Source organism: Parasteatoda tepidariorum, chromosome 7 (genome assembly GCF_043381705.1).
Source record: "Parasteatoda tepidariorum isolate YZ-2023 chromosome 7, CAS_Ptep_4.0, whole genome shotgun sequence".
Taxonomy (NCBI): domain Eukaryota; kingdom Metazoa; phylum Arthropoda; class Arachnida; order Araneae; family Theridiidae; genus Parasteatoda; species Parasteatoda tepidariorum.
This window is the reverse complement of record NC_092210.1, coordinates 42,328,420-42,343,942: the sequence shown is the minus strand read 5'-3', so window position 1 is coordinate 42,343,942 and position 15,523 is coordinate 42,328,420. Positions and strand designations below refer to the sequence as shown.

At 29.3% G+C, this 15,523-nt stretch overlaps 1 protein-coding gene across 1 annotated transcript in view; it reads left to right on the top strand.

Moving 5' to 3' along the window:
• The window catches only part of LOC107454702 (KICSTOR complex protein SZT2), a 123,002-nt gene that overhangs the window by 101,805 nt on the left and 5,674 nt on the right, over positions 1 to 15,523 (top strand). Inside the window, exons 56-62 of the mRNA XM_043041432.2 lie at positions 624 to 880; positions 3,413 to 3,626; positions 5,380 to 5,593; positions 8,251 to 8,378; positions 10,376 to 10,740; positions 12,487 to 12,712; positions 15,120 to 15,326. Of these exons, the coding sequence (XP_042897366.1) occupies positions 624 to 880; positions 3,413 to 3,626; positions 5,380 to 5,593; positions 8,251 to 8,378; positions 10,376 to 10,740; positions 12,487 to 12,712; positions 15,120 to 15,326 (1,611 nt within the window). The remainder of the gene's footprint in view (positions 1 to 623; positions 881 to 3,412; positions 3,627 to 5,379; positions 5,594 to 8,250; positions 8,379 to 10,375; positions 10,741 to 12,486; positions 12,713 to 15,119; positions 15,327 to 15,523) is intronic.

The window sequence follows — 15,523 nt, the reverse complement described above, 5'->3', positions numbered from 1 at the left end:
TTTTCGAAATAGAAAATGCATTTTTTTCAGAAAAATTACAATGTAAGCTTATTGTACACCAATTCTTTTCTATTTAATACATAATTATTTTTGTCTTACTTTTAAAGATAAAATTATCATTGTTATATTTAGACTTATAATCAACTGTTATTACATGCATATTTATTAGTAGTTATTCTTATGTATCATGACTCTACTTTTTAGAACATATTTATATCATTTTAGAACATACTTTTTGAACTCGCTATCTCGAAAATTTTAATTTAGTGAAGTAGGCTCGCATTAAATGTATAAAAATTATCATTGTTATATTTAGACTTATAATCAACTATCATTACATACATATTTATTAGTAGTTATTCTTATGTATCATGACTCTACTTTTTAGAACATATTTATAACATTTTAGAACATACTTTTTGAACTCGCTATCTCGAAAACTTGCGATCTCGAAAATTTTAACTTAGTGAAGTAGGCTCACATTAAATGTATAAAGTTGTAATGTTTTATTCTATGCTTCATAAAGTTTCTTCATGCATAGGATTTCTTTTAACATCGCTCTAAAATCTAAGTTCCTGAGTACTTTTTGCCCTTAGCAATTGACTTTTTTTTTTCCTATGCAGAGGTCACGCCATAGCTCAGGTAGTAGTTTGAAAAGTACTGATGCTCCAGGTAGTGCTGGTAGTCAAACAAGAACAAGGAGATTCAGTGGAGCTACTTACCCTAGCTCAAATCAAGGATCTCCTAAACTCAGAACTAAAACACCATCTGAAGAAACTTGGCATGCCATGGTCTGTCGCCATTATCTCCAAGAGTATGTAACCTACATGCATACTATGGGTTTTGTATCCTTGCAAGCATCTAATCTATCTGACCAAAGGTAAAAAAAAATCTAGTTTTATTTTTGACGCTAATTTGGTAGTCACATATGCTACCTTGTTCACATTCATCATTAAACTTACCTGACACAATAAAAATTTTAAAAAAAATTAAATTTTAGCATGCAATAAACTCCTTTTTTTAATTAAATAAATTTATTAGCAAGCAAATATTATTGGTATTATCTTTTAAATATGTGAAGAAAAGAACAAATTTGTCTGCAGTTTAATTTATGTCAATGTCTAATTTTAAACCAGTAAGAAATATCCATTTTTTAAATGACTTCTCGAATGATCTGATTAAAATTTGTGAAAGACGGAGGGCTTAATTAATTGCACCCACTTTCCAAATTTTAGGAAGTTTTGGAGTCATACGAGTGACGCATAGACAGATACACAAATTATTCTTTTTATTATTAGAGAAAAGATGATCTTTATAATGTAAAATAGAAAAACTTTATGGATTTTTTTAAACTTTCATTCCGAAATATCCAAAGCAGGATGTTTGAGGGTGTAAAAATACTTTATTCTTAACAAATATTATGTTAAATTGATAAATGTGCCTTGCTGAAATAAAGCATGTTATTCCTACAACTTAATTATCTAATAATTACTATCGTCAAAAATTTATTTACAGAGTTATTACAACATAACATAATTATTAAAATATATGTCAAAATACAAGGTTTGATTTTAAAAATTTTTGAATAAGTCAAATAATATATTTTATTTTTGCTTTTTTCTCTCTGTTTTTATTTGTTAGAAAACTATTTGGTGGTATATTTTATTTGTTGACAAAGTTTTAAACTAGCTAAAATATTATTTTGTTTTATTGTTTGTATTTTACTGTTGTTGAACAGCCGACCCAATTTTTAAGATTGCAATTACCAATGTTCAACTCTGTCGCTTAGTAATTTTTAACCCACTCCAGAAGACAACAGAATTTCTGTATTAAGTATTGAGAGAAATTGCCTTCTTGGAGGACTTTTTGATGAAACTAATTGGCATTTGCATTACATGAAGAGGAAAATCTTTGAAGACCTCTCATGGTTAGCCTGATGGCAAAGGGGACTCTAATACATGATCCATCTACCACTAAGAATATTTTATGTCTGCACTGTGGTCGGTGTGAGACTGTTGTAGAATTAATATTGACTAACTATTACTTGAATTTGAAGTCAGGTCACCTTATTGGGAAGCAAACTCTCTATGTCCTGAGCCACCCTGGCTCTACAATAATTATTTTATTTTATAACCATTGTTGAACTGCCAACCCAATTTTTCAGTTTAGGACTACTAATGACACCTCAGAGCTTACATACTTTGAACTTTTCACAAGGCAAAAGGCCCAGAACAAACAAAAGTGGCTGCTTCCACCTACTCACTACTGGTATAAAGCAAAAAGACCAGGACTCTCTCTATCTCTTCCTGGTGACAGGCAAACCAACATTTGCTTATCCCGACTGGCCAGTGGACACCTGAAAAGTCTCACATTTTCTGCTAATCAAAAAATCTTTCCTCTTTGTCCTAAATGCCAACAAAACCAGGCATCACCTGAGCACATCTTGAACTGTTTAGGGCTGGACTGGAACGACATTCATTCCTCTCCCATTCTGGTTTCAGATTTTCTTAATGTCAACGGATTTATTGATCTGGTCTGACCCCGTCAGACCAGATGGGAATTAGCAACAACAACAACTAATGTTCTGCTCCAAAGCCTTGTAATTTTCCAGAAAATAAAGGAACTTCCCCATCAACTATTTGGAGAAATTTGCTTTTCGGAAGAACTTTTGTGATGGAACTAATCATCTTTTGTAGTGATGGAACTAATCATCTTTTGTACTACATGCAGAAGAAAACCGCTGTGGATTAGCGTGGTAGCAGAGGGATTCTAACCACATGATCTGTCTACCACTGAGGATATTTTTCGTCAGTATGAGCCGTTTGCGGAATTTGTTTCGACCAACCATCGCTGGGATTTGAATCCTGGTCACCTCATTTGGAGGCGATCGCTCTATCTCTGAACCACCACAGCTGTACTAATTATTTTATCTTTATAACCATCGTTAAACAGCCGACCCAATTTTTGGGTTTACGACTAGTAATGTTCTACTATGTAGCCTTGTAATGTTGAATTCAATCCAGAAGACAAGGGAACTCGTGGATCAAGTATTGGGAGAAATTTGCCTTCATGGAGAACTTTTTGCTGCAATTAACCCACATTTGCGTTACACTGAAAGGAAAACCTCCCACAGTTAGCCTAACGGCAAAGAGACTCTAACCCGTGATCCATCTGCATATGAGAATATTTTACAACAGCACTGTGGTCCATGTGAGCTAGTTGTGGAATTCATATTGGCCAGCCATCGCTGAGATTGTAACCTGGTTCACCTCATTGGAAAGCAACCACTCTATACCCCAAGCCATCATGGCTTGCAGTATTTATTTGTTATATTTTAATGCTGTGTTATGCTTTGAGCTAAACAAGTAAATTTTACTTTTTTTTTGTTTTAAATTATTTTAATTCATTTCAGGCATAGTGTAATTGCAACTGATGATGATAGGATATCTAGATCTGACTCATTTTCTCGCCATCGAGGCCCTCCTGTATTTTATCTGATTAAATGTTTACTGGGTGGTTTACTAGTCTTTGAACTGGGATTAAGTGACCCATATGCTTATGGCCACCTCTACTCTCTAGAGTGTTCCAGATTCAAAAGTTGTACTCCTAGGGTTTTGAATTCTCAGGTATTGTTATTCGTACTACTTGTAGTATATTAGAGTATTAATCAAAAATATTAATAAATGCTACGTAAAGATAATTTAAATTAAAAAAAATAAGGAAAAATTAATTTTACGATTTACGTTTTTATATATTTAAAATGCATTTAAATTATTTAGACTAATGTTCTAAAGAATTTATGTTTCCTAGTCTGCAAAAGCAAAACAGGAAAGTTATTTAGTATAATGTTAAAGTTTATATTTATTTCTCAAAATTTACATTAGAAATAATTATGAAGTATGACTTATTCTACATTTGTTCTAGCACATGTAAATTGTTTCTTTTAACAATTTATAATTCTAAAGTTTCTTTTTCCTTGGGCTGTTAAGGAAGTAAATTTTATGGCAAGACTATAAGAAATCTGTGCTTCTTGCATTGCACTTGCTTTTGGATTTATCGCAACACTTTTTATATGCATCAATTGAATTCTTTAATAGTGGTTTTGCAATGACTGAAAAGAGAATTTGAATTTGGAATATATATATGTATATATATATATNTATATATATATATATATATATATATGTTTTTATTTATTTTTAGCAGCAAACAAACTTCTAGGGGAGTTAGGGCACATCATCAGGATTAAAATTACAAAGTAACCCGTACCCGGTAATGCTGTCATACATCACTAGATGTGCTTCCCTATTATTAACTATTTCTTTGTGTGCTTTTGAACAGATCAGGGAAGTACTCCATGTCATGTACAAGGATATTTCCAGGCCTTGCCCTAACTAACCTAGAAGTATATTGCAACATATTAGCAACTCTCTGTTATATATAACATTTTGAAACCTATGTTAAATAAAATAACTATTATTAAATAAAATAACAAAAAAAATAAATATATAATAAAATTTATTTTTTGCATAGAATAATCTTTGGATAAGCGAATTTTACATTTGTGAGCAAAAAATTTTAAATTCATTTAAAAAGTTCTTGAAATATGCAAAAAGTAATATTAACTTTACGGGGTCCAAACTTAGGACCACTTTGCTGACAAAACTATGTGAACCATATTTTCCAGATTGCAGCTACCCCCTATATTTTGGTGGTCAGAAACCCGAATCCGTAGAAAAAGAGGTATGTTTATTCAGAGAAAGTGCGTTTTGTGCCTTATTTCATAACTTCAAATATCATCTGCACTAATTAATTAGATTATTTGATTTCACCTCCTTGAACCATTAAAAATGAGTCTTAGAAAGTGAAGATCTGATCATTAAATCAAAAGTTATTTAAGGTGGTCTGTTATTATTATTTTTTTTTGGTGCACTGTACATTTCAACAAAAAGGAACTAAAAATATAATTTTTTAAAAAAATATGTAGCTTTAGAATAAAATATATACCCCAAATTTGACAAGAACAAGTATGTGTATCAATGCAATTCCTCAGTGTTATTTGTAAATAAGAAAGTTCTTTTACATTACCATTTTACAATACTTTATATATTATATAAAGTATTGTATTATTAGTAGTATGTATTATTAGTATTGTATATAGGGAAGCACCTCTAGTGATGTATGACAGCATTACCGGGTATGGGTTACTTTGTAATTTTAATAATTTTTAGTATTGTATATATTATATAAAGTATTGTAATTACAGTACTATATTATAGTAACAATATTATTATTTTTATTTATATATTATTTTAATATAACACTATAATATTTTTTCCTTCTTTTGCTAGTTAATTGCAATATTCCTTTTTATTTTAGTTCACAGCAGCCTTTTTAGATGAGCTTGATAAAATAAAATTTAACATGCACCTACATTCTTTTACATATGACTACCATTTACGCACAATACATTCTTACATATCTGGTCATCAGCTTATTTTCCGTCATGGTTACCACTTGACAAGTTTCTTAGATGACTTCATTAAATATTATCAAAAAGTTCCTACTGGTGCACGTAATTTAGTTTATTCAGGTAAGTTTAAATGTTGTATTTAGTACCAGAGTTTATTTTATGTTATGAACTTTGATTACTTCATTAAATATTATCAAAATGTTGCTACTGATGCTCATAATTTAGTTTATTCTTGTAAGTTTAAATGTTGTATTTAGCACCAAAGTTTATTTCATATTATAAACTTTGATAGAATTTATTAAATATATCAAAAGGTTTCTACTGATGCACCTAATTTAGTTTATTCAGATAAGATTAAATATTGTGTTAAGTACCAAAGTTTATTTTATATTTAAATCAAAAATACTTGAAAGTGTATATTTATCATTCAATACTTAAGGATTAATTTGGCAGTAATAATATTTCATTGCCCATATAAAAACAAAGAGTAAAATTTTGTATTTATGTCTGTTTTCATGCGTATTAATACTATTTACATATATATTGAAATTCTAATATCTTTGGCTAGAAATTATAGATCTCTGAATATTCATTCAAAAAATTCCGAGGCAATTAATTTCATTGTTGTATTGTTATTTCTAAATTCTCCTAAAGTATTACTTATATTCTTTTGGAAAAGTCAGATTAATCATACGATGATTAAAAGTATTATTTATATTGATTAAACAAATGTGGTTTTAAAATTTTAGTCTTTTTTGTAATTCTTTAAAAAATTCGGTTATTTTAATTATTTTTTAAACAAACTTTCTTTTCAAAAAGTGTATTCTTCTTCTTCTTCATAAGCGCAACAGCCTTTCACAGGCCAAGGCTGACTCGCAGATTTTTCTCCATCTGGCTCTGTCCGGTGCGACGGCCCGCCATCGGTTGACTCCCAATAGCTTGAGGTCCTTTTCAACGTCGTCTATCCATCTTGTAGGTGGTCGTCCCCTGCGTCTCGTACCTTCAATTGTGAAAAAAATCACTTTTTTGGCAGGGACGGCATCAGAATTTCTGAAGAGGTGGCCCAGCCACCTAATGCGTGATGCTTTAATAGTTCTCACAATGTCGGTCCCACCGAATTTGTCATATTTTTTGTAAATTTCGTGGTTGTAAAGAATTCTCCTTACGTTATTCTCTTGAAGAGATCCAAAGATTTTCTTCAAAATTTTTCTTTAAAAAATTAGCAGTTTTTCCTCCTCTGTTTTGTTTAGGGTCCAGCACTCACTTCCATACATAACTATAGCCCTGATTAAAGTTTTGTAGATGTTTAACTTTGTCTTCACACTGATGAACTTGGATTTGAGTTGGTTTCTGAGGCCGTAGAAACTTCTGTTAGCCATGAAAATTCTGTTATTTCGATTTTCAGGTTGTTGTGGCTAGAAATCAAGGTTCCTAAGTACTTGAACTGGTTAACAGTTTCAAAAGAGTAAGTCATTATCTCCAGAGGAGATCGATCAGGAGTTTTATTTGTTGCAATCAAAAACTTGGTTTTGTCTGCATTTATAACTAGTCCCATCTCCTTCGCCACACTTTCAAGCGCTACAAAAGCGTCAATGACTGAGCGTTTTGTTCTTCCAACTATGTCGATATCATCAGCAAAAGCGAGTAGTTGGACAGTTCTTTGTAAGATTGTTCCATTTGTGTTGATACCAGAGTCTGTAATGGCCTTTTCTAAAGCTATGTTAAATAGCAGGCAAGAAAGGGAATCACCCTGTCTCAGGCCTTTTTCGGTGAAGAATGGTTCAGAGAGACTTGACGAGATTTTTATTCTGCACGAAACTCTTTTGAGTGTCATTCTTGTGAGGCTGATTAGCTTCTTTGGGATGTTAAACTCCAACATAGCCTCAAGTAGTTTTCCTCGGTTGATGCTGTCGTAGGCAGCTTTAAAGTCAATAAATAAATGGTATGTGTCAATGTTATACTCTTTGGTTTTCTCCAAGATCTGCCTGATAGTATGCAATTGGTCAGTCGTTGTTTTTCCTTTCTGGAATCCGCATTGGTAATTTCTAATGATTCCCGACAAAAAGTGTATTAATTTCACTAAATATGAGTATTTTATCCGCAAATTGTCTGAATTAAGTTCTTACTAAGTTATTAAAATAACTGTTGAATCCAGTTTTCACATTGCAAAAAAATTTCTTCTTTGCGCTATTTAAAAGTATTAATTAATTTCATTTTTGTTTTTAATTAGTTCCAGCACTACTTATTTGGAATTTTATTCTGATTTATAACAAAATAAATTATTTTTTCAATTGAAACCATATCATTTTGTCTATTTCATATTTTTAAAGGGATATAAAATCAAGAAAGAAGGAAAGTGTTTTTGTATTTGAAAAACAATTAATTTATCATTTTTGACTGATTATAATGCATTAAGCCACCTTACTAATTTCAAGTGCATAAGATTTTAGTACATTTTAATACCATTTTCTTATCGTTAAAGCTAAGCTTTTTTAACTAAAGGTAAAACTGTAAGCATTAGGATTTTTCATGTTTAACTTGTTTCTAATTTTTGTTGTAATAAATATAGGTGACTTTAAAAACTTGTATAATGCTTATAACTCATATAAAAATGTGTATAATGATTTAAAATAGTTAAAACTGCTTTTTACTGTTTAAAATATAAAAAATCATTACTAATTTAAAATTTGGGTCTGTGTAGATGCTAAAATAATTAGAAGTATTTTAATTTAAATTGTTCTAAGATAATAAAAAAATTGAATTTGTTCTTTATTTAGGAACTTTGACAATATCTGATATTAATAGATCTGGTGCACAGCTTTACAATTATATTATAAGTCATAATAAACTCTATGGTATGACTGTTCTAAGAATGGTTCCTGTATCTTTTGATAGCTCCAGTATTGTAAGTATATTTTTGGTTTTCATTTCATTAACTGTTACTTGAGCTAAAATATTCTTAAAAACCAATAATACCATTATTTCGTAATTTTATAAAAAGGTTTATATTATTTTCAAAAATTATATTTGCATATTTTTATTTGACTATAAATTGTCAAAAACCATAGCTTAATTTTGCCTTTGTTGTAATGGATTAAGTTATAAGCTGGATTGTTGTTTTTAGCTTTAAAAAAATTGTTGGTTGAAAGGTTTTTAAAAGGTTTATAATATAATAACTGATAATACAGAGAAGTTAATGTGGCAAATAACTAGGATTTACTATTGAAACTAAAAATAAATTCAAAGTTACACTTAACGTGCTGAATTTTGTGAGAAATTACATTTCTGCATTAAGGATATAACTATAAAATATAGTTGAATGTGTAAAAGTACAAAATATCAAATAAATATGTGAAATAAATATCATATTGATAATATACAGCTTTTATAAGGAGTTTAATTACACCCAAACGTTCGTACTTTTTGACAATCTTCAAAAAATCACTTAGTAAATTTTTAAAACTTCAAAGTGTTTTTTTTAAAATGAACAATATCCAAAGCAACCAATGGTGACTTCTTTTTCTTTTCTCTGACCGAGTAGTTATGATTTTATTTAGAAAGTATTTAAAAATATATAAGTAAGTATAAAAAAAAACATTCTATAATTTTGACGAAATACTTTTATTCAAAAATAAAGCATCATTTTAAAAATACTATATTAATTTAATATCTTAGGTTAGAAGGTTTTAGGAGACATTTTTGAGAAAGTTGAGCTTATTATTGAGTTGAGTTCTTATTTTAGTCTTATGCAATTGAACCTTGATCATTGTTCCGGCATCTTACATTTTTCTCAATCATTTTTCTCTTGTTTTAATGGTGCCATCAGAAAGGCTCTTCTTAAAATGTTAACCATACTCATTTAGATTGTTTTTGGAACTAGCAGATTCCCACATCTACTGTTCAGAAAGTGTACCAGCATTTAAAAAATATTATTAAAGTAATTTCGTTTTTGGAAGAGAAATAGTAGCTCCTAATGGTGAAAAGAGAAATGGGGGTATGTTTCAGCTTGGGGAAAACAACAGCATCTTTGATGACTGTACTTGAACTTGTGGTGTTGTAGGTTCAAGAAATGGTTGAAGAAATGCAAAGTGAAAATGGCAAAATGAAATCACAGTCATTGTTAACATTTAGGGGATGTCTAAATGTCTTTGAAAAACTAAGAACTTTCTGTGTTCAACGAAGTTAAGGAAAATGAATCGCTATCTGTTACAAATGTTGTAAATTTATTGTTTGCGCTAAGAAAAAGAAAGAGTGTTCAAACTAAAATTTCCTAATTTTTTAAATAAACTTTTCTTTTTATTTTAAATTTATTAATTTTATAGTCCATTGCTTCAATATTTTTGCACTAGTCCCCTGAGAAACAATTGATCCAGGTGCTATTGTTTAACTATACTACATTCATTTGTTTTGACATCATATGATACATTAATCTCTATCCTTTGTTTTGAAGTATTAATCTCAATGAATGAAGATATTAAATGCCAATCTTTCAGTTTTTAGAGTTGAAGACAATTCTAATTGCATTCAGGAATAAACTTTCAGTGACAACCTTGGAAAACCTATTCTTAGCATATTAAAATGACAATTTTCCTAAAGCTCAGATGTAAGAAATTCAAATAGGTTTTAAGTATTCGTAGATTTTTCTGTTTAGAAAGTTGCAGATAAGAATTAAAGGCAGTGCATAGTTTTTATTTCCTCACACTCACAAAAAGCAATAAATGAACTTATTGATTCAAATTAATTAAAATGTCACAACCATTATCCCCTCCGCCCTCCAATTGCGACATTTTATATTCAGAGACTGCAAAACTTGTTACTATCATGTTTCTTCGGACAGAAAATAAAATAAATTGTGTATTCAAACATTAATATTTTGTTCTTTTTTCTTCTTTCCAACTTTAGGACACTGAATTTGCTTTGGTTGAGCTCTTAACTCAAAAAGCCTCCTACAAGGATGCTAATGATGTATGCCAGATCGGCAGTTTCGATGTTGGCCTTCTCATTAACCTTAACACTTCAGAACCAGTACCTGACCCTAGCTCATTAGTCCTCAATTTCTACATCATACTCACAAGTCAGAGGGATCTGTATCCGAAGTTATCCAATCTGCAAGCAGCATTTCACGGCTCATTCCAGACCGTAAGGTTTGGCTCTGCTTTAACGTCCAGTGGAATTTTGTCTAGAAAAGTCAGTTATGCATCGATAGCGAATGAGAAAGACAAGTTTGATTCCAGTGGGGAAGAATCCATTTGCTCCACCAGTTCTAGGTAATTTATAGCTACTTGTAATGAAACTTAAAAATTAATGATTTGTATGGTTAATTTATACATACCTGCTATGGTGGGAAGTTCTGTAATACATTTAATGTTAAAAAGACGGATTAGGCTAATTTGGCTCCTCTCATTTTTTGTTGCTCTGTAATTCAAAAAATGACTCACTCAAAGTGTTGAGTATTTCTGACTTTTTGTAATATGATCCAATTTAAGTGCTTATTTAATCATTCATTTGATAGCTTTTTAGAAACGTATACATAGAACCTTATACCTAGAATGATGGGAGAGGCCAGGTTAGCCCCTTAAATATTTAGATAGGTATTTCATAACCCCAGGTAGTTTTGGTTATAGAGTACTCTTTGGTGTGTGTATATATATATATACAGTAGGGGACTGATTATCCGGAACGATCGGGACCATCGCTATTCCGGATAACTGATTTTTCCAGTTTTCTGAATCTCTGCAAAAAGCCGTTTTTTTTACTGTTAAATCCAACTAAAAAAAGCAATATTAGGAAATAAACTTAAAAAGAAGAAAAAACGATGATGTAATACGCTAATGATTATATCCAAAATGATGGTAAGGTAAACATCTTTCAAAAACGAACGAAAAATCCTAAAATCTTATGAGGAAAAATTTTTTTTTTTTTTTTTAAAGGTGGGAAAATGTATCGAATTTTGTTCCGGTTTTTTGGTTTTCCGGCTTTCTGATTTCCGGATAACAGGTTCTGTACTGTATATATATATATTATTAATTAACGGAAAATTACTTTTATGGGGNTGTAATTTTTAGAACAATGAACCCTTTAGTATATATAAGGTACCCCAGTTTCATTAAAAAAAAATATTTCAAGATGTTTATAATTATTATTTATAGAGAATACGAAAATCAATTATCTGGGAAATAAATGTATATGTATAATTGAAAGGCCCTAGTTCAATTTAATAAAATATTTTTGTTAACCGAATTAAATAAAATACTATGGAATTTTGATGATCAAGTCTATAATATGTTTTTGTTCAATTAATTATGATTATATTTTAAGATTTTGTATGCATGATTGATCTATAGACAAACAATCAAGGAAGGACCAAACTCGCCCATTGGTTCTTCTAGGTATACGTCAATTTTCAGTCTTTCTAGTGTTAACCTGCCCAGCTTAGAGCTTCTGAGCCAAATTTCGCTAAAATCTTCCTTTTACACAAAATTTCTCTATTTAATATTGTGATGAAACATTTTGATCTTTAAGTAATAGCATCAATCACATGTATATGAAAATTTCCTTCTCTCTGTTCTCATTTACCAGGTATAAAAGTACATAAGATCACCAATAAAATAAAATCTAGAAAAAATTTTATTATTTTATGAATATGAAAATTCACATAAATTGTTCAATCACAGTTGTGTTTCACCTTACAAATTGACCAAATATAATGAAGCTAAGTGGCAATATTTTTTCTATCCATAATTTGTTGTGTGCGGGTGAGCAGAGGAAATGAGCCTCCTAGCATAAAAAAAGAATTGTTTATTACTTTTTTTTCCAAAACTTTATGTCAAAATCACAAATACATCAAACCTTTATATACTCCAGATTTGAAAAGACTTATTGATAAAATAAAGTTTTAGTTTTGATAATGAGTTCAGTTGTGCCATTGCATTATTTTTTATTTAATTTTTTTTTATATGAAAATATTTATTCAATAGAATAAATATTATACTTAAAACCAAAATCTTGAATAGGTCAAAGAAGACATCAGTTCGTAGCATGTGTGATGAAGATGTAATGTATCTAGGATACTACAGCAGCCAAGAAACGATGATGCAGCAAGTAATAAACCAACAAGCAGCAGCAACTCGAGATCATCTTGAAGCTGTTGTCAAGAGAGCTTCTGTCCACTGTCGAAGAGATCATTTATGGAGTTTTCTTTTGCTCAGATCGCTCAAAGAGGAAAACAACAGTAAAGATGTAAGCAAGTCTTTTAATCATGATTTATTAATTCATATTAATCATGGTTTATTAATTAATTCATGATTAATCATAATTTATTATCTGTGTCTCCTGGCAAAATGATTTCTGATTTTTAACTTTTATCTATCAATTTTTTTTTATTTTCAACTAATTAACCCTTTGTGAAGTAAATCTTTTCAAGAATAATAAGCTGGGGACTTTAACTAAAAACTACTCTCTGCCCTGATAACATATAAGTTAAAATTCTGCAAAATATAGAAGTTAAAATTCTGACATACAAGTTAACATACTCATTGACATATAAGTTAAAATTCTGCAAAATTTTACTCACAGTCAAAATGTGGATGAAATGACAGTAAAGATGTAAGCAAGTCTTTTTTTTTTCATGATTTATTAACTGACTTTTGTGTCTCGTCTCAAAATGATCCATGATTTTTAACTTATATTTGCCATTTTTTAAAATTTTCCCCTAATTAACCCTTTGTGATGCAGTAAATCTTTTCAGGGATAATAAGCTGGTAACTTTAACAAACAACTACTTTCTGCCCTGGTATTCTAACATATAAGTAAAAATTCTGTAAAATTTCACCTGTAGTCAAAATGTGGATGAGATTACAGTAAAGTTGAAAGCAAATCTTTTTTAACCATTATGTATTAATTAACTTGATTTGTGACTTGTGGCAAATATGATCATTTGTAATGGTCTATTATTTTTAACCTATGTATGCCTTATTTTATTTTATTTTCCGCTAATTAACTCTCTGTTGCTGTAGTAAATCTTGTTATGAATAATAAACTGATGACTTAAACAAAAAACTACTTCTTCCTGTGATATTCTATGTATTCTAACATCTAAGTAAAAATTTTGTGAAATTTCTTCTGTGGTCAAAATGCTTGATGAGATTATAGTCTAGATAAAAATATCTATCTCTATAACTATCTTTATTCCTATGTATAAAATTGAAAAAAAGGGTTGAATCTGTATCGATAGATAAGAAATTATAGATTCTATGAAGGGATTGTAGTCTAGATAAAAATATCTATCTCTATAAATATCTTTATTCATATATGTAGAATAAAAAAAAAGAGAGTTGAACCTGCACCTATAGACAAGAAGTTGTCGATTCTGTTTAGAACTCTTATATAGATTTTTGCCTTTTTTTTAATGTTTGAAGCGATTGTAGTCTAGATAAAAATATCTATCTCTATTACTATTTTTATAACTATATATAGAATCTATATAAGAGTTGGAGGTAAGAAACTTAGTTGAAAAAACATTAAACAATTATGTTTTTTTAGTAGGGAGAATGACTTTTTTTTATGGGTTTTTTAGTTCAATGAATCCAAACTTTCAACTTTCCTATAATTTTAAATTTTGAATTGAATTCTTAATTTCTTTTCTTTTTTTGAAAAGGGATATTCCCAAATGGTGTGTAAACAATGTGCGCACAACTCTATATAAATTGCGATTTGAAGAACATCAGATTGTGAAGAATTTTAGAAAGTTTTAATTTAAATTATTTTTGTAAAATATATAATGTTTTAAAAATTTCATTTTAATTTATTTAAATTCACTCATTGTGAATTATTTTTTTCCAGAATTCTAAGAAAATGCCATTGCAAACAATTATAAACAAATTAAATTATTTTTGTATTGACTGTAAAACTACATTGAAATTTTCTTTTTCATTAATTTGAAATGTAAAAGAGCATTTTATAATGCCACTATTTACGCTCTAAAAGGTTTTAATATGAAATTGCTGGGAAATTTTTTCTGGAGTATCTATGGACATTTAAAGAAACTTAAACATTTGATAATTTCATAACAAACTTTTATTTTGCTAAGGCAAAAATAGTTGCATAAATATTAAAAAACATTTTAATGTATCTTTATTGTAAAGAAGTTAATCATAAAATCTTGAGACTCTGCAATAAAAGCTCTTTTAGTTCTGTAGTATATTGCAACACTTAATATCAAAAAATAAATGTAAGGAAAAATCTTGTTTTAGACTTATTTTAATCTTATAAATATACATGAAAATTACTCACAGCTATTTTACATCTTCTTTAATATTATCAGAATAAAATTTCTTTTTCAAAAGCTTTATTTCACTGATATTTTAATAATTTCACCGAAATTCGAATTTTTGAATAAGCAAAGTATCTTAATAGGAAAATGGTGAATCAGAAATTTAATACGAATAAACAGGATGTCAATATACTTAAAAGAGAACTTTCTTTAGGACCTTACTCTAGCATTTTCTCACAAATATTATCCATCATTGAATATGCGCATTATGTTCTGTTTCTGGTGCAAAGTGTTATTTTCCCATATAATTATTTAACTGAATTCGATTTCCAAACTTAAGTAGTATTCATAGAGTATTTTTTGTTTTGATTTCAGCATGGCGTACCTACTGGATCCTTTTCTGAGTTTGCAGAGCTCTTGGGATTGGTGACGATTATTCCTTTAAATGATTACGATGAAAAACTAACTCCTTTCATGAATATGCATATATCATGGTATACCACTTTAGCACCTGTTCTAATGTCAAAGTATGCCGATAACCATAGGCAATTTTTATCATCTGACGGTAGCTCTATGTATGTTGTAAGTATATAATTATACTTAAATATTAAAGTGTAAGATTTCTTTGTTATCTAGAACTTTAAATATATTTAGCTATCTTGTAGCTGTAAGCCTATTTTTTCAATTTAAAACTCCAAAAATCTTTGTGAATAATTTATAATTAATTATAAATCAAAGTTTTTAATTTTAAACTTTATTGTATTATTTTTTATTTTCAA